This window comes from Ceratotherium simum, chromosome 2 (assembly GCF_057802395.1).
Source record: "Ceratotherium simum simum isolate JZ-2026a chromosome 2, ASM5780239v1, whole genome shotgun sequence".
Taxonomy (NCBI): domain Eukaryota; kingdom Metazoa; phylum Chordata; class Mammalia; order Perissodactyla; family Rhinocerotidae; genus Ceratotherium; species Ceratotherium simum.
Window position 1 is genome coordinate 84,641,621 of NC_141901.1, and position 23,761 is coordinate 84,665,381.

The 23,761-nt window shown below is 39.9% G+C and overlaps 1 protein-coding gene and 1 non-coding gene across 2 annotated transcripts in view; one reads left to right on the forward strand and one right to left on the reverse strand.

The window, feature by feature from the left end:
• GIPC2 (GIPC PDZ domain containing family member 2) overlaps positions 1–23,761 on the reverse strand; it is a 70,819-nt gene that overhangs the window by 39,828 nt on the left and 7,230 nt on the right. The window contains exon 2 of the mRNA XM_004431528.3: positions 5,279–5,464. Within this exon, the coding sequence (XP_004431585.2) occupies positions 5,279–5,464 (186 nt within the window). The remainder of the gene's footprint in view (positions 1–5,278; positions 5,465–23,761) is intronic.
• LOC147918078 (U6 spliceosomal RNA) lies at positions 608–712 on the forward strand. The gene has a single exon (XR_015549331.1). It is a non-coding gene; the product is annotated as a U6 spliceosomal RNA (small nuclear RNA).

The window sequence follows — 23,761 nt, forward strand, 5'->3', positions numbered from 1 at the left end:
TTATTGTCTTTTTAGTCTCTATTTCCTTTATTTCTGCTCTAATCTTTATTTCCTTCCTTCTACTAACTTTGGGGTACATTTTTTCTTTTTCTAGTTCCTTGAGGTATAAAGTTAGGTTGTTTGAGACTTTTCTTGTTTCTTGAGGTAAGCCTGTATCACTATGAACTTCCCTCTTAGAACCGTTTTTGCTACATCCCATAAAATGCAGAACCATGCAATACTATTAAATGCATTTCTCTGCCATTGATCTCATCTCATAACTATGTAATGAATTACCATTGCTATTATTAAATTATCAATTATGAGTACTGTCAAAAATTGTATACGTGTTATTACTTTATACTCAAATAACACTATAAAGTATGTGCTAATATTTCCTTTTGAAGAAGGAAGGCTCAGAGAAGTTTAATGACTTGTCCAAGATCACACAGCAAGTAAATAACGGTTGGGGCAAAACTGAAAGCAGGCCTGTTTGCATCTAAAGCCAATGCTCTCATGCATCACACCACACTGTCTCCCTAACCACAGCATCCTTCCACCTTATCCTTATCTGATCCACACTACACTGTCCTATTCTGACTTTCAGCCGCTGCTGAAAGCATATCACGTACTCACTTCAGCAGCACATACACAAAAATTAGAGCCACACAGAGAAGATTAGCATGCTCCCTGCACAAGGGTGACACACAAACTCGAAACATTCCATTTTTCCCTGCTTATCTTGATGAAAAGAAACACTAAACGGGTAAGCCAGAAATAAACGAAATTGATTACTTCTAATGAGTGGTAGAAATGAGTAAAGGGATAGAAGGGATAGGGGAAGAGTGACACATCTCTGAATATGTCTTTTAACACAGTTTTTTTTAATTAATTTATTTTTTTATTGCAGTAACATTGGTTTATAACATTGTATAAATTTCAGGCATACATCATTATACTGCTATTTCTGCATAGATTTTAATATAGTTTTGATGTTTAAATCATGATAATATTTTATTTATTCAGAAAATAAAATTAAATCAACAAGGATGAGGGGGAAAACTCACATTCAATTCAAAGAGAAGCAATTGGATTCAAAAGTATTTCAAATGAATAACATAATCACCAGGGGAAAAGCGGCAGGAAAGAACCTATTCCAAGTAAATTCTGAATAGAATACTTTTATTATATACATATATTTAGTTTAAAGACAAAAAATGCATATAAATCTTGAACTCTTCTTAATAGGTTTATTTTTCATAGTAATATGGATATAGTAATTATGAAACTATTTTGTGTATATTGTAGGACTAAGCAAATGAGTAAATATTGTAATGATTTTTAAAAGTAAATATTTTAATGAGGAAACCAAGGAAGAATGCTGTGGGGCAGGATTAGAATTGGAGGCATAATTATAAATTCATAATCTCCAAAATACATTTTTCTAGCCTTACCAACAAAAAGACCTAGAAACAATGACACTCCAGTAGCAATGCATGAGCACAATTAGCATCCAAATCTTCATTTTGAAATACTAGTCCTCACTAAAAAAACTTTCCTTGAAGAAATGGTTGATTCCAGGCCTCTGGAAAAGATAAAAGATGAACCTAGAACATCTTGTTGTGCCAAAAAGGAAGGAACTCCTCAATAAAATTATGGGAGCCATGCCATGTCAAAAAGATACAGGAGCCAGCTGAAAGGGACTCCTGCAGGTCAAATCTCAGAAAATTTGAGAATCAAAATAAGTGATGGTAATGGACTATAATCCACTGAATAAAATAAGAAATCATGTGTCCACACTGATAAATAGATAAGTAAATAAATAAGTGGGATGCCTTTTTACATTAGAATGTTTTAAAGGAATATATAAGAAATGATAGAATCAGAAAAATCACCATTGTGAAACCATTATAGTAAAAACTGATTCAGGCAAAACTCATCAACAAGTGCTAAATCTGTAGGGTACAAGAGAACAGGGTATTTTCATAATCTCAAAATATCTCCTGACAAATTATTAATTGCAAAGGAAAATATAATAACTTTGCAGTGAATAGACTGACAGACACTACCTTAGATAAGTGACAAAAATTAACGTGATATCACCAAGACAAAAAATAACAAATGTTGGAGAGGTTGTGGAGAAAAGGGAACCCTCATTCACTGCTGGTGGGAACGCAAACTGGTGCAGCCACTATGGAAAACAGTATGGAGACTCCTCAAAAAATTAAAAATAGAAATACCTTATGATCCAGCTATCCCACTTCTGGGTATTTATCCAAAGAACTTGAAATCAACAATCCAAAGAGGCTTATGCACCCCTGTGTTCATTGAAGCATTATTCACTATAGCCAAGAAGTGGAAGCAACCCAAGTGTCCCTCGACAGATGATCAGATAAAGAAAATGTGTTATATAGATACAATGGAATACTACTCAGCCATAAAAAAGACAACATCGTTCCATTTGCAACAAATGGATGGAACTTGAGGGTAGTATGTTAAGTGAAATAAGCCAGAGAGAGAAAGACAATCACTGTGTGACTTCACTCATATGTAGAATATAAACTAACACACGGACAGAGAGAACAGTTTGGTGGTTACCAGCAGGAAGGGAATTGGGGAGTGGGCACAAGGGGTGAAGGGGCGCATTTATATGGTGACTGACAAATAATAATGTACAACTGAAATCTCACAATGTTGTAAACTATCATGACAGCAATTAAAAAAAATTTTTTTTTAATTAACGTCATAAATAGACAAACATAACGCACTTTCTGATGGGGTGCACTGAGAAAGACACTGCATCATTTATCTAGATTTCCTGCCAAAAATACATAACCTGTTTCTCAATATGAGGAAACATCAGCAAAGCCCAAATTGAGAGACATCCTACAAAAAGCTGAGGAACTGTTCTAGAGTAAAGACAACTAGAAAGACATGGCAACTAAACAAAATGCGTGATCCTGGATTGGACCCATACTAGGAAAAAAAATGCTACAGAGAACGTCAGGACAACCGATGAAACTGCAATATGGACATGAGATTAGTTTAAAAGTATTGTATCAATGACAGATTTTCTGAATTTCATAATTGTACTGTAGTTATACATAAGAGAATACCCTTGTTCTTAGTAACCACATTCTGAAGTATTAGGGGGTAAAGGGGCATAATATATGTAATCCACTTTTTCAAATGGTTCAGGAAAAATTACATACATTTGTATATATGTGTATATATACACACATATACGTGTGTGTATGAGAGAACAATACAGCAAATACAGCAAATGGTAAAAATTAGAGATTTGGGTAAAGAGTATTATGGAAGTTCTCTGTATTCTTATTATAATCTTTCACTAAGTTTGAAATTACCCACACACACAATTTTTTAAAAATCATATTAACCATGTACACAGTATGATATTCATCTCTCTTCCGAGTTGACTACATGTCGGCAATTTGGCTTACACTCCACTTTCTCTTTGCCAACACGTTCTCTGTCTCCACAGGACTAGCGACTAGTACTCTGAGGCAGGCACGTATCCAATGAGGCATTAAAAAAAAATAGGAACACAAGTTCTGAACATCAGAGGCTAAGATCTAAAAAATCCACGCATGTTTGCAAAACTTCCAAGCCCTTCCCTGCTGACATTAGAAAGGCATTGCTGCATGTGTCTCATGTCCTAGCTTCCCCCGGATAATCCCACATGACTTTCCCAACTCACGGATTTTCCATTTGGTCACCCACTCAACCTTCAGCACAGTCATATCTTTTGCAGAGCTAAAAATAGCCATTCTACCAAGTGGGAAGTTAAAGTACTATTTACACTGAAGAAGATAACTTCCCTAAGACTATTTTTTTAATGATGACAGTGCATCAGTAAATCAAGGGTTTGGACAAAATAAAGGTGTGAAAAGTGCTCTGCTGCATGAAGTTTATCACTAATTCTTACTTAGTGGATAGGAATGGCAGCTCTGGAGTCAGATCTCTTGGATTCAAATCCTGAATTTGTCCAGCTGCATAACTTTGGGCAAGCTACTTAACCTTCCTGATCCTGTTTCTACAGCTATAAAATAGAGGTTGATAACAGCGCCTACCCATGGACAAATCTCACAGACATCATGTTGAACAAGAGAAGCCAGAAACAACAGAGTATGTAATATATGATTCCACTTATGTGAAGTTCAAGACCAAGCAAAACTATGATGCTAGAGGTCAGAATAGTGGCTACCTTTATGGGGGAAGAGTTCTGACTGGGAAGGGGCACAAAGGAGACTTCTGGGTGGTGGAAACGTTTCCCTTGATCTGGGTGGTGGTTACACAGGTGTGAGTATGCAAACATTCACGAAGCTGTACGCTAAAAATTTGTTACATCTCAACAAAAACATAAAGAAAAAGAAAAAAAACATAGTACCAACCAAAAAGAATTGTCATGAGGATTAAATGAGAAAATGTATGCAAAGTGCCCAGTACATGATAAGCATTCAATATAAAGTCAGCTGTTATTACAATTGCTTAATAATAGAATTATTATTTTTAAGAGATGAGTCTTCTTTTTACCACTCCTCCATTCTTATAGTTTTTCTTTTTTTTTTGTAATAATTTTTATTTATTTATTTTTTCCCCAAAGCCCCAGTAGATAGTTGTATGTCATAGTTGCACATCCGTCTAGTTGCTGTATGTGGGTCGCGGCCTCAGCATGGCCAGAGAAGTGGTGCGTTGGTGCGCGCCCGGGATCCAAACCCGGGCTGCCAGCAGCAGAGCTCGCGCACTCAACTGCTAAGCCACGGGGCCAGCCCATTCTTATAGTTTTTCATACCATTTCAAACCTCCTTCTCTTGGCTTTGCAGCTCTATATTGCTCTCCTTGTATTTAAATAGAGGAATTATACAGTTTAGAAAATTCTGAAGAACATTTTTAAAGAAGTAAATGAGGTGACCAAAAATTCGTGCCCTTGGAAATAACACTAAATCAATGGAAATCAGCACGGAAGCCATCAGATGTTAATGAACTGCAGACCCACAAGAGCTCATAAGGATAACGCATAGGCACCAGGGCCAGGCTTTCCTTTTCAGTAAGCTCTAAATTCAGAGGAAGTTTAAACTGGAAAAAGAAAGTCAAGGAAAGGGTAAACAAAAAATGACATCTTCGAAACTTTTTTAAATGAAACATCACCAATCCATCCGTCCGTGCTGAGCCAGCTCTCACTCTGAAGATCATTTCCCACTTTCTCTGACGTGGCAGATTTTCTTAAATGTTACCCTCAGTTGGGTTGGTCACACAGTTATTTTTTAAGACTTACCTTTATAAAAGCGTAGCCAGCACCATTATCTGTAATGGTGAGACCAAGTGAATCTTCAGATTTATACACATCCACTTCTTTTTTGATCCCTTTCACGTGGGCAAATATGAAATCTTCAAGACCAAGTTGTCCTCCTAAGAGTTTTTCCATGTCAGCTTTAGGTGTGTTTAAAGTGCAATATAAGATCTGCAAGAAGAAAGAAATATTTTAGGTCAGTTTCCATCAGGAAAACATTCTGGTCATTAGTTTAATAAATATTTGAGTGAAATAGTCCTCAATTTATGATATAAGAAGTTACATCATTACCTTTAGCTAATATGTATTGAGTGGTTCCCATAGGCCAAGCTCTGTGCAAAACAATTTACATCCATTATCTCATTTAATCCTCACAATAACTTTATAAATACATTATCAGCTCCAAATTACAGATAAGGAAATTGAGGCTTAGTGAGAGTAAGTAACTTGCCTAGGGTCACAAAGCCAGCACTTGGCAGAGCCAGGACTCGAGTTCAGGTCTCACCGACTTCAAAGTGGTTTAAACTCCTATGTAACCGGCCATTTACAGTGCTGAAATCGAAGGCTGTGTTCCCAAAGGTAACATCATGATATGTACTCCACAATGAAAATATAGGCCAGACTATTTTTGAAAACTGGTAAATTTTTTTTAAACGAGGAAAACGTTATTTATCTTGCATTATAGTGCCTGAGAAGAGTAATTTAATCACTGAATGAGGTGCTAAAAATGAAAATGTCTAAAATGAACCTTAAAGACTAATTAATCCAATCCCCTAATTTTAAAAAAGAGGGAACTGAGGTCTGGAGAGGTTAATGCAACTTGGTCAAATTCACATCATGGTAGAAACAGAGTGAAAAACCGGAATTGCGGAAAGTTGTGTGGAGATTTTAAAGGGACTTCTTATGTTTACCAAGTCATTATTTGACCTCATGTTCCTTCAAAAGTACGATTCATTTTGCCAAAATCTGCTGTACTACTCTTAAGTTTGTCAACCATAGTTTGGGTAATTTGTGGGGCCCAAATACAAAATTACGGAAGAGGAGAAGGAGGGTTGAGAACATGTCATTGGTTTAAAATTCAAGTTCAACAAACATTTATTGAGTATCTTCTTTGTATCAAACCAAAGAAGGACATTTTAATACAGCTGTTTTATAGCAAAACGGCTAAATGAAAATTTTTTAAATTTTATCATCAAGTAATATTTGCCACAGATATTGTTATCCCTTCCCCCACCCCTGAGCCTTGCTTCACTTTCAACCCTCTCGCAGGATCCCCCATTTTCACCCCCTTCCGGATTCCCACTGGAACCTTGAGCCTTAACACATCCATAACTCTCATGACGCTCAGAAACGCCGCAACTACTACTTATTAAATGGCTTTTTAAGCCATATCAGAATATGAATTGGAACAGCTCTCTGTTATACAGTTAAAGGTGCAGTGTGGTCAGCAAAGCTCTGTCAAATCCCAGAGGTGCATGAAAGGAGCCAGTGATGAGGACAAGGAAGAGGCCACAGGGTACGAAAGAATGAATGCCTCCAAGGAGAAACTACTGCCCCGCCCTGCCCTCTTCCCATCCAGGTCTGTGGGGAGCTGTGCTAACTGGTGGGCCTTTAATTCCACCCTTGTGTTCTCCGTGAGGACATAATATATTTGGCTTTGTAGTTAGTAAGTATTTGCAAATATTCTCTAGCATAAAAAATGTATTATCCACAAAGGGAAAAAAAAAACAAAATTAAGCCAAGAATGGCTCCTATTTCTTATTTTAATTGTGAAATCAACGGTATAATTAGTCCACTAACAAAAATCATTAATAATGGGTAGAGGGGGAAAGGAGGATGCACAGAAAACAGCTTTTCTGACTTCCTTTCTCAAAACGATGGTAAGCGAGTAGAAGAAATAAACACACGTTTTCTCCTTGTTCTTTTTTCAGTGAATCTGTTCATGGTATCCATAGTGGATCCCAATCACCACTAATATAAAAGCAACTTACCAGTCAGACAAGAAATAAAACATGGAAATAGAACAATGATATAACAGGATAGGGAAAAAGCCCCAAAAAGGAAATCTCACACAAAGTGAACTGTTAGTCACTAAGCCACTTCCTTCTTTCAATTTTTCACATGCTCACTGTAGAGCAAATATTAGATTTCCTGTAGGTATAACCCTTTTCCATTATGCTTCCTCCCCTACAGAATAACGTTCCATGCCAGGCAGCCAAATGTTGGCAGGCAAGGTATTGGGTTTTTTCTGGAAGTGGTGGAGCCAGCTATACCTTTCACGGAATGGAACTCCACAGGAAGTGGTGTCGAAAACCTTCAGGAATGTAATGGGCACTGGCAGGTGGAGTAAGAGACCTCTGCAGCAGCAGGTAACCAAAGCTCCATGACTTCAGATCAGTTCTTCACGGGAGAATAAAAACCTAACACTCACACCACCTCAATGCACAACTATCAGCAAATATATCCGTAAGTATATAAAGGGCTAGAAATCCTCATAGATACTGTATTTTGAACTGAAAAATAAGCAAGTGACACACCACTTTCTAAATGCTGCAAAGTTCATGCTCATTCATCCACTCACCAATTATCAATTGGACACCCGCTTTTTCCCAGGTTCTGTGCTGCACGCTGGATGTACAGATTTGAGTGTGACAGTCCCTACACACAAGGAGCTCCCAGGCTGGTGGCAGACGCTCCGCTGAGGTACAGTGAGGCAACATTGAGCCAACTGTACTATGTTAAAAGCCATGAATATTTAAACCAAAAGGAATCTCAAATACATATCATGAACTTTCCTACCTTCATTCATACATTTCCTTCAATCCAAAATCTAAAATGCCTGCTCCCTGACCCCACTCCTATGCCCTTGTCTATTGAGACTGCTCAAATGCGACTGTGCAGGTAGAATCATCACTCTTTCCACTTTACTCACATCGTTTAAATCTAGTACCTCATTAGTACCTCATTCGAGTGCCTGAGTCACCTTGCCTGGAAGTCCAATTGGTTTAACATACATATTTGTCACTCTCAGAGAGATGAGAGCTGAGTCATCTTTCTCTCTGCTACAAAGTCTAACACAGTGCCCTGCCCAGTTTATATGTGAGGCATTTACAGAGCACGGTCACTTACCTCATTTAAGACAACATTCCTGTGTATTAGGTTTTATTATCCTCACTTTGTAGATGAGAAAATTATGACTTTATCCAATTAACACAGCTAATCAATGTTTAATGTAAAAAGAAGACATGATGGACAAAAACAAGAAAAGAAACAGTGAAGTGGTCATATTATCAATGTTCCTCTAAGAAATATTTGCTTCCAGAGTATAAGAATACTGGATAAAAGGCAGTAAGATATAGTATTCAAGACTGGATTTTTTTCGTACTCTGATGAACAAACTAAACTAAATCAAAAGAAAGTAAACTCATGGCAAGGTATAATGTAATATAAGGAAAACAATCCATCCATTAGATATAAGCTTTCTGATGTCTGCCACTGTAAAACGAAATCCTTACCATCTTCTAGGGTATCTATATTTGGTGCTTTACCACCACTGTTGTCCATTTTCATAAGATAGATGGAATACTCATGACTACTCCATTTTCTAGAGCAGCACTGTCCAATAGAAACATAACACGAGCCACATAAAATTTTCTAATAGTCACATTAACAAAAGTAAAAAAGAAATAGGTGAAATTAATTTAATTTACTCAATTCTATAAACCCGTATATCTAAAATATTCTCATTGCAATATATAATCAATATAAAAATTGAGATATTTACATTTTTTATTCAGTTTTTAAGATCTTACTCAATTTGGACTACCTATTTCTAAAGTGCTCAGTATCCATATTTGGCTTGCAGCTACTATACTGGGCAGCTCAGTTCTAGAATCTCATGTTTTTATCAATTTTACACTTCGTATTTTTCCCATCTCCATATATCTACCCATGTCATTCCCTTGGCCAAAAATGCCAATGCTTAAACCCAACTTCTAAACCCAGTCTGTGTCTGTCAAAATCTTCCCAATCCAATTAAGTCTAACGAAACTGCTACATTTTCTATTATCATGCTAGGCTAATGTTATTTCTTCATCTTCTATATACCTATTAAATTTTATACATCTTTTGTAGGACTTACCACATGCTGCTTTGTAAACTTTTAGTAGGTAGGGATTTATTTTATTGTGTGATTTCTCTTATCATGTGGCTATCACCTTGCCTTATCTAAAGGGAGAGATGGATTAAATGAAGGAGCCAGATGATGGAGGGCCTTGAATTGTCATCGTGCTAGATACCCATATCTACGGTATCCATTCCCATTCCCCCTGATTTTCCTTTGGAAACTTCTCTTTCTCCATTTTAAGCCGTATGGTAACTTGGGTGGGAGCAACCCCATCCTCAGTTCCATGAAGAATGAATCATAATTAGGCTTAAATCAGTTAATGACTAATTCATACATAATCCAATTTAGGCCAACAAGATCCAAGAAAGAATTTGTTGGGGTTTCTGGGGAAAGAATCTTCCTCTTTTCCACAGAAGCTACTGGAAAGCTGGATCTCCCCCTCTGCCTCTCCCTCCTCCTCCTCATTCCCTCTTCACCTCTCTCCCCATCTCTGAATGACATGAAGTCTAAAACTACTATAGCCATCACTGCAAACATGAGAAGAGTGAGCTTGGGGACCAAGCTGACACATGGAGAAGGGCAGAGCCTCCAGATCCAGTCTTACCTAAAGCCAGTAGTTTCCCCTCCTAACATAACCTTCAGGTATCAGGTATCTACATCTCCTCTGTGCTTTGGAGGAAAATGATTCACATCCCCTGTTCCAGGCATAAGACTTAAACTAGTCCAAGCAGTGATTTAGGAGTAGGCCTGTGGCCCAATCCTGGCCAACAAGACATGAGAGGAAGATGTCCAATTTTTTCACTTCTAAGACACAAACACAGTAAAAGACAATCCCCCTCTTCCCCTGGATGTTGCTTTATCTACACGTAGTCTAGGAACTTCCACCGCCATCTTACTACCAACTGAGGAAGAGACCAATGCCAAGAAAGAAAAAGCAAAGAGATGGAGTAAACCTAGATCCCTGACATTGGTGAGCTGCTCTGTTAACCAATGCTGGAGCCCACTCTACCTCTTTTATGCAGAATAAATTATATTGTTTTAGCCGGTTTGAGTAAGTAGTTTTGAGTTACTTGCAGCAGAAAACATCCTGTCTGATACATGGTCCTATCCCAGAATGTTTAGTTACATGAACCAATAATCTCACCAACCCATTCTGGGTTGGATTTTCTGTTTTCAACTAAAAGATTCCTAACTGATAGAATCATTATACTTTGAATCTTCGTAATTCTTCACAGTTTAAGAGTTCTTTCTACCTACTATCTCATTTTATCCTTAAAAAACAACTCAGTGAGGTACATGGTGAATTGTGTTTCTTTCAAAGCACTGAGGTATTATGCATCCTTATCCTAATTTCATATCCTATCCTATCAAAAATTTCAGGCACAAATAAGTGCCTCCCCCTTACTTCCAATATCAGCAAAATAAATAGGTGTCTAAGAGGAGCCATATCATCTTTGCAATGGTTGTTAAAAAGAAAAGACAAAAGGAAAGGAAAGAGAAGAAAATGATGGATTCAAAGGTAAGAGACTTGCATCTAGTTCCAATTCTGTCCTCTCAGGGAGCTCAGTCAAGTCATTTGACGGCCTTGGTCCTCATGGACATCATGGCATTAGTAAAGCTTGGTCTATACCACACAGTTGTTACAAAAAGTCAGTGAGACTATATAAGAAGTTTTTTTAACTAAAACCTCTTTATAAAGGTTATTATTATTATTCCTGGAATACAGGTGCTACTTGAACAATAATATTTACACCTATGTTTGATAGCTTCTTAAATTCCACGACTTTTCCTGAAGATATCAGATTTTGCTCCTTTTTAATGTCATAACCAGAATGGATTTCATTTTTCCCCATAAATGACATTATCCTTCAACTTTTTTATTGTTGAAAGATAACTCGTGGACAATAATCTTACCAAAAATTTATATTTCAATGGCTACTTTCCAATTCTTATCACATGGTTATGATTATTCACTCTTGAAATTCAATGTGGCTAGGATAATAAAAGTCTGAACCACTGTACAGAGCCATTAATACAAATTAATATTGCTTTTTCTCTCCATCATATATTCCACAAGTGTGCTTTGTGAATAGGGCTAAATAAATCATTTGTCATTAGTGCTTCAAAAGATATTCTAGCCCACAAACAGGTTACAAATCTCTCCAAAAACACAAATTCATTTTTAAAACTCCTGGAAGTCCATTTCCAATTTTCTTTTGTTTAATGCTTTCCTTAAACAGGGACTGAGTTGGCCAAAGATTCCACATGTTCCAAAGATCCCTGGAAGAAGTTATGGGCTTGTGTAGTAGGCATTACATTATTTATGGATGTGATTTTATTTTTTTTTATTTTTTTTTTTAAAGATTTTATCTATTTTTTTCTTCCCCCAAAGCCCCAGTACATAGTTGTATGTCATAGCTGCACATCCTTTTAGTTGCTGTATGTGGGACGTGGCCTCAGCATGGCCAGAGAAGCAGTGTGTCGGTGCGCACCCGGGATCCGAACCCAGGCCGCCAACAGCGGAGCGCACGCACCCAACCGCTAAGCCACGGGGCCGGCCCTGGATGTGATTTTAAATCTAAGCATCTGGAACAGTTATCTCCTGCGGTTATCTAAAGTAGCAGCACAGTAACGCGCTGCATAACAACCTTTTGGTCAACGATAGACCGCATATACGACAGTGGTCCCATAAGATTTGTACCACGTAGCCTAGGTGTGCAGTACGCTACACCATCCAGGTTTGTGTAAGTACACTCTACAATGTTCACACAATGACGAAATTGTCTAACGACGCATTTCTCAGAATATGTCCCCATCATTAAATGATTCATGACTGCATAGTAATAAAATTTAAAAATTAAATATGCCCAACTTTCCCAGGTTAGTCTTTTACAATTTTTTTTGTTTTTCTGATATTATTATAGAGATATGCTGGGGTACGTGAGATCAGTTTTTCTCTCAACTCTTGGACACAGTGATCAATCACCCTGCTGATTCAGAGGATGTTATCCCTTCAGCTGGCAAGAGTGGGGAATACACACGCTTCCATTACACAATACTAGCGATCCCTAATACTTCTATCCTGTCATTCCCGTGAAGGATTTGTGACTCCTGAGGCAGTGTGGCCTTCATTTTGCCCCATTCCTTGCTACTGTGCAAGAACTTCTACAACCTTCATACTTTGTTAAGCGACACATGACTATATTACTAAATATTTTAATACAATTCCTTTCCTCTATTTCAATCTACCCCAAGAATCTTGCTAACTTTTTACATGTTTTCTAAAATAAGCATTACAGAAATTCCAGTCAATGTCATTATAGGAAATAGAGAAAGTATATAATAATAAACCTAGTAATTAACTAAACCACATTTTCATCAGGAGTTAACATCCATCTTTATACACTAGAAGACCACTTGGATTATGTTTCTTTTATTAATGACTAAGGTTTTATCTGGTTTTTACCTTATTATCTAAGTCTCAAAGACTTTTTCTCAAAAAGAGAAAAAAGATTCCTTAACCTACATCTAGTTAATTGCCCTTAAGGTAGCAGGAATTAAAAACCACCTGAAACTAAGAACAAACTAATTACTGGGGGGCGGGGGGGGGTTACCCACTTACCCTGAGTGCTTGAAGAGAGGGGGTAGCTCCAGCCAAGCCAGTGACAGAATTATGTTACTCAAAACTCTTCCAAAAAGCTCTGAGTGTCTTATGCTACATGCTTCCCCAAAAATATTTGGTAATGTGTTGTATCAAGGAACTTCTAGAACTCAAAACAATTCTTCAATTAGTCATAGACTGGGGCAACTGCTCATCCCTCTTAGCTGTACACAGTTTGGATACTGGCTCCCACTTCCAGCTTCTTGGGAAAGTGGGAAGTGGGGAGATAAAGGTCTGGAAGAATGGAAACATAAAATCAAAATTAAAGGGCCAATAAACATTACTTGATTACTCAAGTGCACCAGGTACTTTCACATATTACCTCATTTAATCCTCATAACAATCCTATGTGAGGGGTAGTATTATACCCATTTTTTACACATTAGAAAATAAAGGCTTAGAAACCTTGACATTTGTGACCACATGGATGGACCTTGAGGGTATCACGCTAAGTGAAATAAGTCAGACAGAGAAAGACAAATACCGGGGCGGCCCCGTGGCTTAGCGGTTAAGTGCACGCACTCCGCTACTGGCAGCCCGGGTTCGGATCCCGGGCGTGCACCAACACACCGCTTCTCCAGCCACGCTGAGGGCGCGTCCCACATACAGCAACTAGAAGGATGTCCAACTACGACATACAACTATCTACTGGGGCTTTGGGGGGAAAAAAGGAGGAGGATTGGCAATAGATGTTAGCTCAGAGCCTGTCTTCCTCAGCAAAAAGAGGAGGATTAGCCTGGATGTTAGCTCAGGGCTGATCTTCCTCAAAAAAAAAAAAAAAGAAAGAAAGACAAATACCACACGATCTCACTTATATGTGGAATCTAAAAAAACCAAACTCACAGATACAGAGGACAGACTGGTGGTTGCCAGAGGCAGGGGTGGGGGTGGGCAAAACAGGTGCAGGGATCAAAAGGTACAAACTTCCAGTTAAAAAATAAATAAGTCCTGGAGATGTAATGTATAGCATGGTGAGTACAGTTAATAATACTGTATTTCATATTTGAAAGTTGGTAGGAGAGTAGATCTTAAAAGTTCTCACTATAAGAAGAAAATATTGTAACTATGCGTGTTAACCAGACTTGTGGTGATCATTTTACAACACACACAAATATTGAATCATTATATTGTACCCCGGAAACTAATATAATGTTATATGTCAATTACACTTCAAGAGAAGAAGAAAAGGCTTAGTGAGACAGAAAGGCGTGTGTAGTGTCACACAGGTCATATTTGGCACAAATGGGACTCCATCTCTGATTGCCCAACTCCAAGCTCTCTTCCCTGCTATGTTGCCTCTCTGGTACCTAATATCTACACAGAGGGGTCTAGGCTACTGATCACTTCCTAAAGCATTAGCTCAACTAATCCTTGTGAGCAGGTCGTGAGCGCAGGCACAGCTGTGCCCCGTGCAAAGGAGAAAACCAGCTCAGACCCACAAAGCGACTTGTCTAAGGTCACACAGCTAGTGGACGACAGCAGCAAAACTGGAATTCAGACTTTTGAGCTTTTTGTAACCCAGGATACTATAGCATGATGTACATATAAACTCAGCTTTGAATTTAAAACTAGAAGGCAAAGACTATACAGTTTTTGCTCTACATGGAGCCAAATACACTATGTTTATCTAATAAACCACCCATTGCCTAAAAGGAGTTAAAACAGCTTGCACAAACGAGTTATTTGTAATTGGACTTTCAAAGTCAGACATATTAGATGATTAATAAATATCAAAAATCAATGACATATTATTATTTAACTTGATTTACTATAATTTTAACATTATGTCTTCCAGTTAAATCATTTTAAAACCGACTAGTTACATTCATTTCTTTGTATTATAAACACAGTCAATTAAAATCTCAAGCCTATTATTTTCCCAGTATAATATAGGTAGTAAATTTTTAAGATTTACTATATGTATGTCATACGTATAGTGCCTTTGCCCTCACCTTGTCATTGGCTACAGTCATCTAGAAACAAGTTTCACAGTTTGGAAAAGATAAAATTGGCAACAAGACAGATATTTAGAAACCTGATACTGTATGCTCTATTTAGACCTTCATAAGGATATTGTATAAAGCCCTGCCTCGAACTGGGTAGAACTTTCTATAAATGATTCACTTCTAAATTAGCTTCCCTGGGTCAGCAGCGGCGAGTCTTAAATAAAAGGTGAATCATCCTTTGTACTCTTCCTTCTTCGGTACAACGACTTTTTTCCAGTGTTTTAGTGAGTAAAATAATATGACAAAAATAATTTCATTCAAAAAAAGGAAAGAAAAACAGATTTATATTTGTTAATCTACCAAATGACTTCCCAGAACAACCAAAAGAACATTTTCTTTTGCTAAAATGAAAGCTAATCAAAGCAACTATGTATCAAAGAAAGTCAAAATCTCAAAGCAGTTCTTGAAACACAAAGGCTAAAAGCATAGGGACAGGTTGTAGTCTTGCCTTTGTGGATATTACACAGACACTAAACCAACCAGGAAGAGAAATCAGATGTGTGTGGCTATATATATCACCCTCTGCCACAATATTCTTCCAGTCAGAGCAGAGATCTGAGCTTCATCCTACTCTCATAATGCTGCAAGGTTACATGCCAATTCTAAAGATCATAAATCACTGCTATTCCCCTTGTCAGGTACTATCTCAAATTTTCCAGCTTTCTAAACCACTTATTTTCTTAAACGCCTCCTCTTGTTTGACACTTAAGATGGAAGAGGGCGTAGCAGGGCAAGGAGAGTCTATAACAAGGGGACATTTTACAGCTGAGAACAATGTAGGAGTGTGGCTTGTGAAACGTAATTAACATTATAAATTATAATTATTAGTAAAGAGACTTGTGATTAAACTTTCCAGTTTATCAAATGAATACACAAATATAGCTTATAAAAGACAACCATTAGTTTACAAAAGGGTCCTTAATCAAAATTTTAAGATTTGTGTTTGCACCGCATTCATATTAGCCCAGGAAGCAGACTTATAACCCTTATAATGAAATGTCTACAAAGGACGTGATATTTAAAAACCACCCAAATGAATCATGGAAAACTGGAAAGCAAGCATGGTGAGCCACTCAGGTGTCAGGATGGAGTGGTGGGGGAGGGCGGTCTATTCCGTACTATTCTCTAGAACAGAAATTCTGACAGAGATGAGCACTTTCTGAAAAAAATGGGCCATGCAAGAAACATCTTGAGAGAGAGAAAGACTGAAATTGATTTTTATTCTAAACTAGGACACCTAAAAGACAGTAGGAAAAGGTACTACAGAGTGACAGGGTGAGAGGTGACAAAGGAAAATGTACTACAGGGTTCCCTGGATGAGAGGTGACAAAGGGTTAGGGGGAGGGGGTGGAAACAAACTCATTGAGGACCTTAGACTCTTAAATTATTCATTAGAAAGTTTGAGAAGCATAAGAAAATTCACCTATGGGAAGAGCCGGTGTGACACAAGAATCCAGGGAGTATGTGTGAAGATTCTCCTAGGCTTGGGGTTGCTCAATTTTGAACAATTTCCCACCCCAGGGATAGAGAGCCCCAAGGACAGAGACTGGGAAGAGGTGGAGAGCAGCCACCAAGAATAGAATTCTGTCACGGAATGGCGACACTTAGGCACAGCCCTGGCCGAAAGAGTCTCGCCTTTGCTCGGAGCTGTTTATCACTAGCTCCCGCTCCCCACTCTCACTAAGCAGCTTCTTCCCTCCCTGTGCTTGCCAACATTACTGCCATTCCTGCCTGTCAGACTCCTGGGACTGGGGCAGGCAGAGCAGTTCGAGAAGACGGGAGGAGGACCCAGCAGGGTCAGGAGGCTTCCCAAAGAAGCTGGCCGGCTATCACGGGGCTCCATCCTCAACTCCCAGGAATGTGTCACCAAGCCACGGCCAGGACGACGAGTACCAGAGTCTCCTGGCTCCGGGCGTGGTGCTGACACTGCGCCCTCACTACCTGCTTCTATTTTTATGACCACACACTCCTCTCCCCACCCTCGCCCCAAATGCCTCTAATTCAAAACCTTCCTTACCGCCCAGGAAACTGGCTTTTATATTGCTGGTGCTTAATTAGTAAATGTATAATACACTTTTTCACATCATATTTTTCTTCTTTCTCCTTTTCTAGTAGGCAATTTGATTATAATTCAGATGACTCCAGGTCGCAGCTTACCCCTGTTGTCCCAGAGCAATTATTAATACCATCCCTTTCATTCTCTGAAGTGTCTGGGTTAAGAATATAATTATATGGCCACCTATTTATAATGCATCTTCTATTAAGTTGACCAAATAAGCATGTTCCCAATTCAGAATGGTAAGACTAAGACAGCACGGGATAAAAGGAAAAAAATATGATTTGGATGTTGAGGAAAGGCAATTCTTCCTCTATCCCTTAGCATCTAAGTAATCTCACCTAGAGGCTTCTTGGAAGCAAATACCAGTATCCATGACTTGAGCACAATTAAGATTCTAAGAAACTTAATAAGAGTGGGGAGAACTAAAAATGGGCTCTAGGGCCAGCCCCAGTAGCCTAGCGGTTAAGTCCGGCACGCTCTGCTTCAGTGGCCTGGGTCCGGCTCCTGGGCGCAGACCTACAACACTCATCTGTCATTGGCCATGCTGTGGCAGTGGTTCACATACAAAAAAAGGAAGATTGGCAGCAGATGTTAGCTCAGGGCAAATCTTCCTCAGGAAAAAAAAAATGAGCTCTAAATGTTCAGTGGTGGAAGAGAGTGGAACAATAGAATTATAGGCTGAGACAAATTTTGTCACAGATATTCTCTATGCCTAGAAATATGACACAAAGAAACATGGGCATTACTAAAGAGTTATTTTTGGCTTGGGAGAAACAAGCATTGACAAACACAATGCAAAACAATTCTGAATAAATTGGTATATTTACTACTTCTCAAATTTAACTGAGATCTTCGACTTTTTTTGTGTGTGTGTGTGTGAGGAAGATCAGCCCTGACCTAACATCCATGCCAATCCTCCTCTTTTTGCTGAGGAAGACTGGCCCTGAGCTAACATCCATGCCCATCTTCCTCCACTTTATGTAGGAGGCCGCCACAGCACGGCCTGACAAGCAGGTGCATTGGTGCGCGCCCAGGATCCAAACCTGGCCGCCAGCAGCGGAGCGCGCGCACTTAACCGCTACACCACGGGGCCGGCCCCTCCGTTTTCCTTAAAATGCAAGAAATGTGGATGTAAAAAGGCACCCTACACGATAAGGGCTCAGAGAATAGGCCAACAAATGCCCAGTGCACTGAGTCTGGCTGGTATTGGTCATGACTCCGGAAGTATCCACCTCATAGGCAGGAGGACTAGAACATAAACTACACACAGGCAGGGATTGTGTCTGGTTTTGTTTACTGATGTATCCCAAGATTCAGAGCAGCGACCGGTATAAAGTCAACAATCAAAAAATTTTCTAATGAAGGATAGGATTGAACAGGCCTAATATGAATACCTTCTATTTAAAAATTATAGTTACTCTCTCCTGTTACAAATTCATAACATGTACAAATGAGGAAAGTACACATTTTTGTATGATAAACACCTCTTATTGGAAGGCATCAACTTTTTTCCCAGTACGTAGTTTTTTATACACATAGCAGGAAGAAATATCTTTCCAGTGATTTCTTTTGAATAATTAAAATTCTGCCAGCATTCTGATGTAGGAAGGAATCCATCTGGCTCTGTCAAGGGTATGACAGCAGGGTTTATTTGGGATGAAGGGCTCCCAAATAGTTCTAGCCATAGGTTCAAAAGGTTGTAGAAAGACCCAGCTGCTTCACTGTACAGACACAAAAACAGAACATAGGAGGGACTTTTCAAAATGGGCTAGATCTATTCCAGCAGGAATACAGACACCATTATAAAAGTAAGACTTATCCTATTTTCCCTGTAGATTTTATTCATTTATTCAACCAGTAAAAATTTTAACTAGACTTTTTATATTGTCTAATCAGGGGAAAAAAATAAGTCAAACCTCATCTGATTAAGCCTTAAGATATAACTGTCAACTTATAACACAGTGACAGGGGACACTAAACTACACTACAGGAATGCAGTCAGCAAAATACAAACTGAAAAACTATATAAGATAAATGATCTGGCTTCTTCAACAATACACTGGAAAGGGAAAAAGCAGGATGGAAGGGAACCTATAGATTTAAAAGCAGTCAAAATTAAATTATTGTGTTTAAGAAAACACACTTAGGTAATAAAACTATTTTTAAAAGAGAACAATTACCATAAAGTCAGGATAGCAGTTAGTCTTGGAGGGCAGGTGGGAAGGGAATATATGGACGGTTCTGGCAAGGACTATCTTCTGACATGGCTATGGTTACAAGGACGTTTAACTTATCCATTAAGTTGTACATTTGTTTTATGTGCTTTTCTCTACTTGTGTTATATTTAATAATAATAACTTTTTTTTTTTTTGCTGAGGAAGATTCATCCTTAGCTAACATCTGTTGCCAATCTTCCTCCTTTTTTGCTTGATGAAGAATAACCCTGAGCTAACATCTGTGCCAATCTTCCTCTATTTTATATGTGGGCCACCACCACAGCATGGCTGACCAGTGGTGTAGGTCCGCACCCGGGATCTGAAGCCACAAACCTGGGCCACCAAAGCAGAGCATGCTGAACCCAACCACTACGCCACAGGGCCAGCCCCTAAACTTTTTTTTCAATGGAGGATGAAAAGAAGAAATGTTGGCAAGTGTTGTTCAGGCAGTAAGTCAATAACTACCATCTAGTCTGTAAGTGTTATGGAAGCTCAGAGGAGAGGCATGGAACCCTGAGGATGGGAGAAGGCTTTGTGTAGTGACTCCTGAGACATGAACAAAAGTAAAAGTTCTTAAAATAATTAAACAAGGAGGCCATTAGACTGAGGTGGTTCTAACGCCTCAGCAGCCTAGAAACCAAACCAAAACCTAAGCCGGAAATGCCTCAAGGTTAAGAAATCAAAACCTTGGGCCGGTCCCATGGCTTAGCAGTTAAGTGCGCTCACTCTGCTGCTGGCCGCCCGGGTTCAGATCCTGGGCGCGCACCTACACACCTTCTCCGGCCATGCTGAGGCCACGTCCCACATACAGCAATTAGAAGGATGTGCAGCTATGACATACAACTATCTACTGGGGTTTTGAGGGGATAAATAAATAAATAAATAAAAATTATTAAAAAAAAAGAAATCAAAACCTAAAGACAATCAATCACAAGCAGCCAACTAGGCTTTCCCAAATAAGGCAGCCCCTTAACTACACCCAATCAAATAATTTCCTTGCTTTGCTTCGTGTCTTCTCTATAAAAACCTTGCCCCTCGCTCCTGTCTGTGGAAGGCTCCTAACCACTTCTGGTTTGGTTCTGCTTGATCTAAACCGGTTTTTGCTCAAATAAACTCCTAAAATTTTAAATATGCCTGTTTATCTTTTAACAGAGTTAACAGGGAAAGAGTAGGGGAAAGGGTTCCAGGTAAAGGGAAGAACAATGTATAAAAGTCATAGAGAACTGAAAATAGTTTCATATTCTGGACAGGCCATAGGAGATGTCTGCCATTGCCCTAATTTAAGAAGTCTTCAGAGGGGCCAGCCCAGTGGCAGCATAGTGGTTAAGTTCTCACGCTCTGCTCCAGAGGCCCAGGGTATGCGGATTCGGATACCGGGCACAGACCTACCCACCACTCGTCAAGCCATGCTGTGGCGGCATTCCACATACAAAACAGAGGAAGACTGGCAACAGATGTTAGCTCAGGGACAATTTTCCTCACCAACAAAAAAAAAGAAGACTTCAGAATACCTGCCATGCCCACGATGCTCTCCACCGGGACTCTTTATCCACCGTTCACCTGCCTTTGTACCCCATGCCCCCCAGGTTGGACCAGAGATGAGCCCCACAGGCCCAACAGTCCTGTCCCACTCAAAATGTACCCTCACTCACCAACACAGGGACTCTCTCTTAGGAAGTCTGAATTTGAGACAGAGTGGGGCACCCAAAGTAGACAGGCAAAGAAACAGGAAGACACAGAGAGATGAGGCAATATGGGTCCTAAATGAGCAACGTCGAAAGGATGAGAGCAGAGAATCAGTCAAGAACAGAATAAGAAGTTGAGGGGCTGAGACGGCTGGTGAAGGACAACTAGACCTGCCCCTGGTCCTCCAGACTCTAGAGCTACTGCTTTCCCCTGGACAGCCGGCCATGGAACCTGAGTGCACAGCTGCAGAGGCGGTCCCGAGCTTCCTCAGCTCCCTGTGTATCTTAATGATATAAAGAAAAACATACATACAAATTGCCCAAGGTAGCCAGAGTGTCTCCATCTCTTACAATCTGCAAGAGCTTTCCATGTCCGCTCAGAATGCTGGAGTGGTGGGGGCAGATGAGGGAAGGACAAGGGGCCAGCCGTCAGCCTAGGAGGTAGCAGGGAGTGGTGGGCCCCTGCTCAGGGGTTCAAATTTTATTCTAGGATTGTTCACACACCTACTTCAGGGGATTTCCAGCAGAAAAAAACAACAGTCATCCATTTCTTATCTTTCGAATAGCAGTGAGGTCTACAAGGCAGCTGCTAACCTAGATTATCCTCCCACTTCTCAAAATGAGTCATGGGTTGGTTTTTTTTTTTTCCCTTGAGTTTTTCATATAAAAACAAGTCTGATGCTCACGATGGATCGTAAGCATACATAATGCTTGTAATATATTTGGAACTTCTCAGATGGTACTGTGTGATTCCAGAAAATACCATTATATTCAACTTAAACTAAACATTTATAAAGAAAACACAGTTGGGGCCGGCCCGGTGGCGCAAGCGGTTAAGTGCGCGCGCTCCGCTGCGGCGGCCCGGGGTTCGCTGGTTCGGATCCCGGGCGTGCACCGACGCACTGCTTGGCAAGCCATGCTGTGGCGGCGTCCCATATAAAGTGGAGAAAGATGGGCACAGGTGTTAGCCCAGGGCCGTCTTCCTCAGCAAAAAAAGAGGAGGATTGGTGGATGTTAGCACAGGGCTGATCTCCTCACAAAAAAAAAAAAAAAGAAAATAGTGAATGAATGGTTGATTATGTTTCTACTTTAGAAAACACAAGTCAAGAATCATTTCTCTGCTGAAAAATATTTGAGTTAGTCTCATTGCCTACAGAATAAAATCAGTACAGCTTCAAGGATATTTGTAGTCTCACTATCTACATCTTACCTTCACCTCCTACTGTATCCATGATCTACTTTTATTTATCAAACTTTCACGGATGAGCTAAACCATTAGCGATTCTGGGGGAAAGATTAAAAAAAAAAAAAAGTCCCAGCCTTCAGGAAGAGATAGAGAAACTAAATTCAATTTTCAGTGTGCTAATGCTATGTTAAATTCATGCAGGGCCGGCCCCGTGGCTTAGCGGTTAAGTGCTCGCGCTCTGCTGCTGGCGGCCCAGGTTCGGATCCCGGGCGCGCACCGACACGCCACTTCTCCGGCTATGCTGAGGCCGGGTCCCACATACAGCAACTAGAAGGATGTGCAGCTGTGACATACAACTATCTACTGGGGCTTTGGGGGGAAAAAAAAAAATTTCGTGCAATAGTGGGTATTATACCTAATCTAGATTGGCAGATTCACAAGGAAGATTTCTTGGAGGAGGTGACAGTTGAGACTGGAGAGGCGAGTAGGAGCTTTTCAACAAAGAATTGAGAACAGCATGAGAAAAGGCGCAGAGGAATGAAACAGTTAAATATCCTGGAACGTAAAGAGGGGACTGTTAGGAGATGAAATTGGAAGGGCAGGCACAGGATAGGACTCAAGAGGCAGGCAGGAACAGGAGACGCTGTTTGGCTGGTGGGGTTATTTGTAAGTGGTATGATCTGAATGTTTGTGTCCCCTCCCCTCAAATTCAAATATTGAAATCCTAACCCCCAAAGGGGATAGTATTAGCAGGTAAGGCTTTTGGGAGTTGCTTAAATCATGAGGGTAGAGCCCTGGTCAATGGGATTAGTGCCTTATCAGAGAGGCTCCAGAGACCACTAGCCCCTTCCACCATGTGAGGACACAGTAAGATGGCGCCAGCTATGAACCAGGAAGTGGGCCCTCACCAGAAGGTGACCACGCTGGCACCTTGATCTTGGACTTCCCAGCCTTCAGAACTGGTAGCAATAGTTGTTGTTTATAAGCTACCCAGTCGGTGGTATGTTGTTACAGCAGCCCGAAAGGAATAAGGCAGTAAGTAACTGGGAGCCCCGAAGGTTTTGAGATAGGTAGGATCAGAACATCAAAATATTAAAATAGAGGCTGGGTGGGATGAGGGAAACCGTATTCAAGGTGCCTCTTTAGAATCTGCACTGTAATAATCCAGCAGTGACAACTGTCAATGCTCTCCAGGCAAGCATCACCAGGAATTTTCCCCTCGAGTTTATCATTCCTTGATCAAAGGAGACAGCACCCATGGGGAACCGTGGGAGGGCTGAGTAAGAGCGTGTTAGAAAGGATCTGGGCTTGTGTTAGGTGATTTGGAGGCGGGTTCCAGGAAGCTTGGGTTTGCTCTGGATAGGGTGCCATCAGGAAGTGGGGGCAATTCTGTAACTATCTTAGTAACCTGTCTATAAGGTGGGAGAAACTGTCAACGCTAAAGCTGTGATTGGAAAAGGAGCAGCAGTCATTTGTATCAGTCTAGGCAGGGGGACCAGCCTGGTCGTTTTTGTGGTCTGAACAATGTT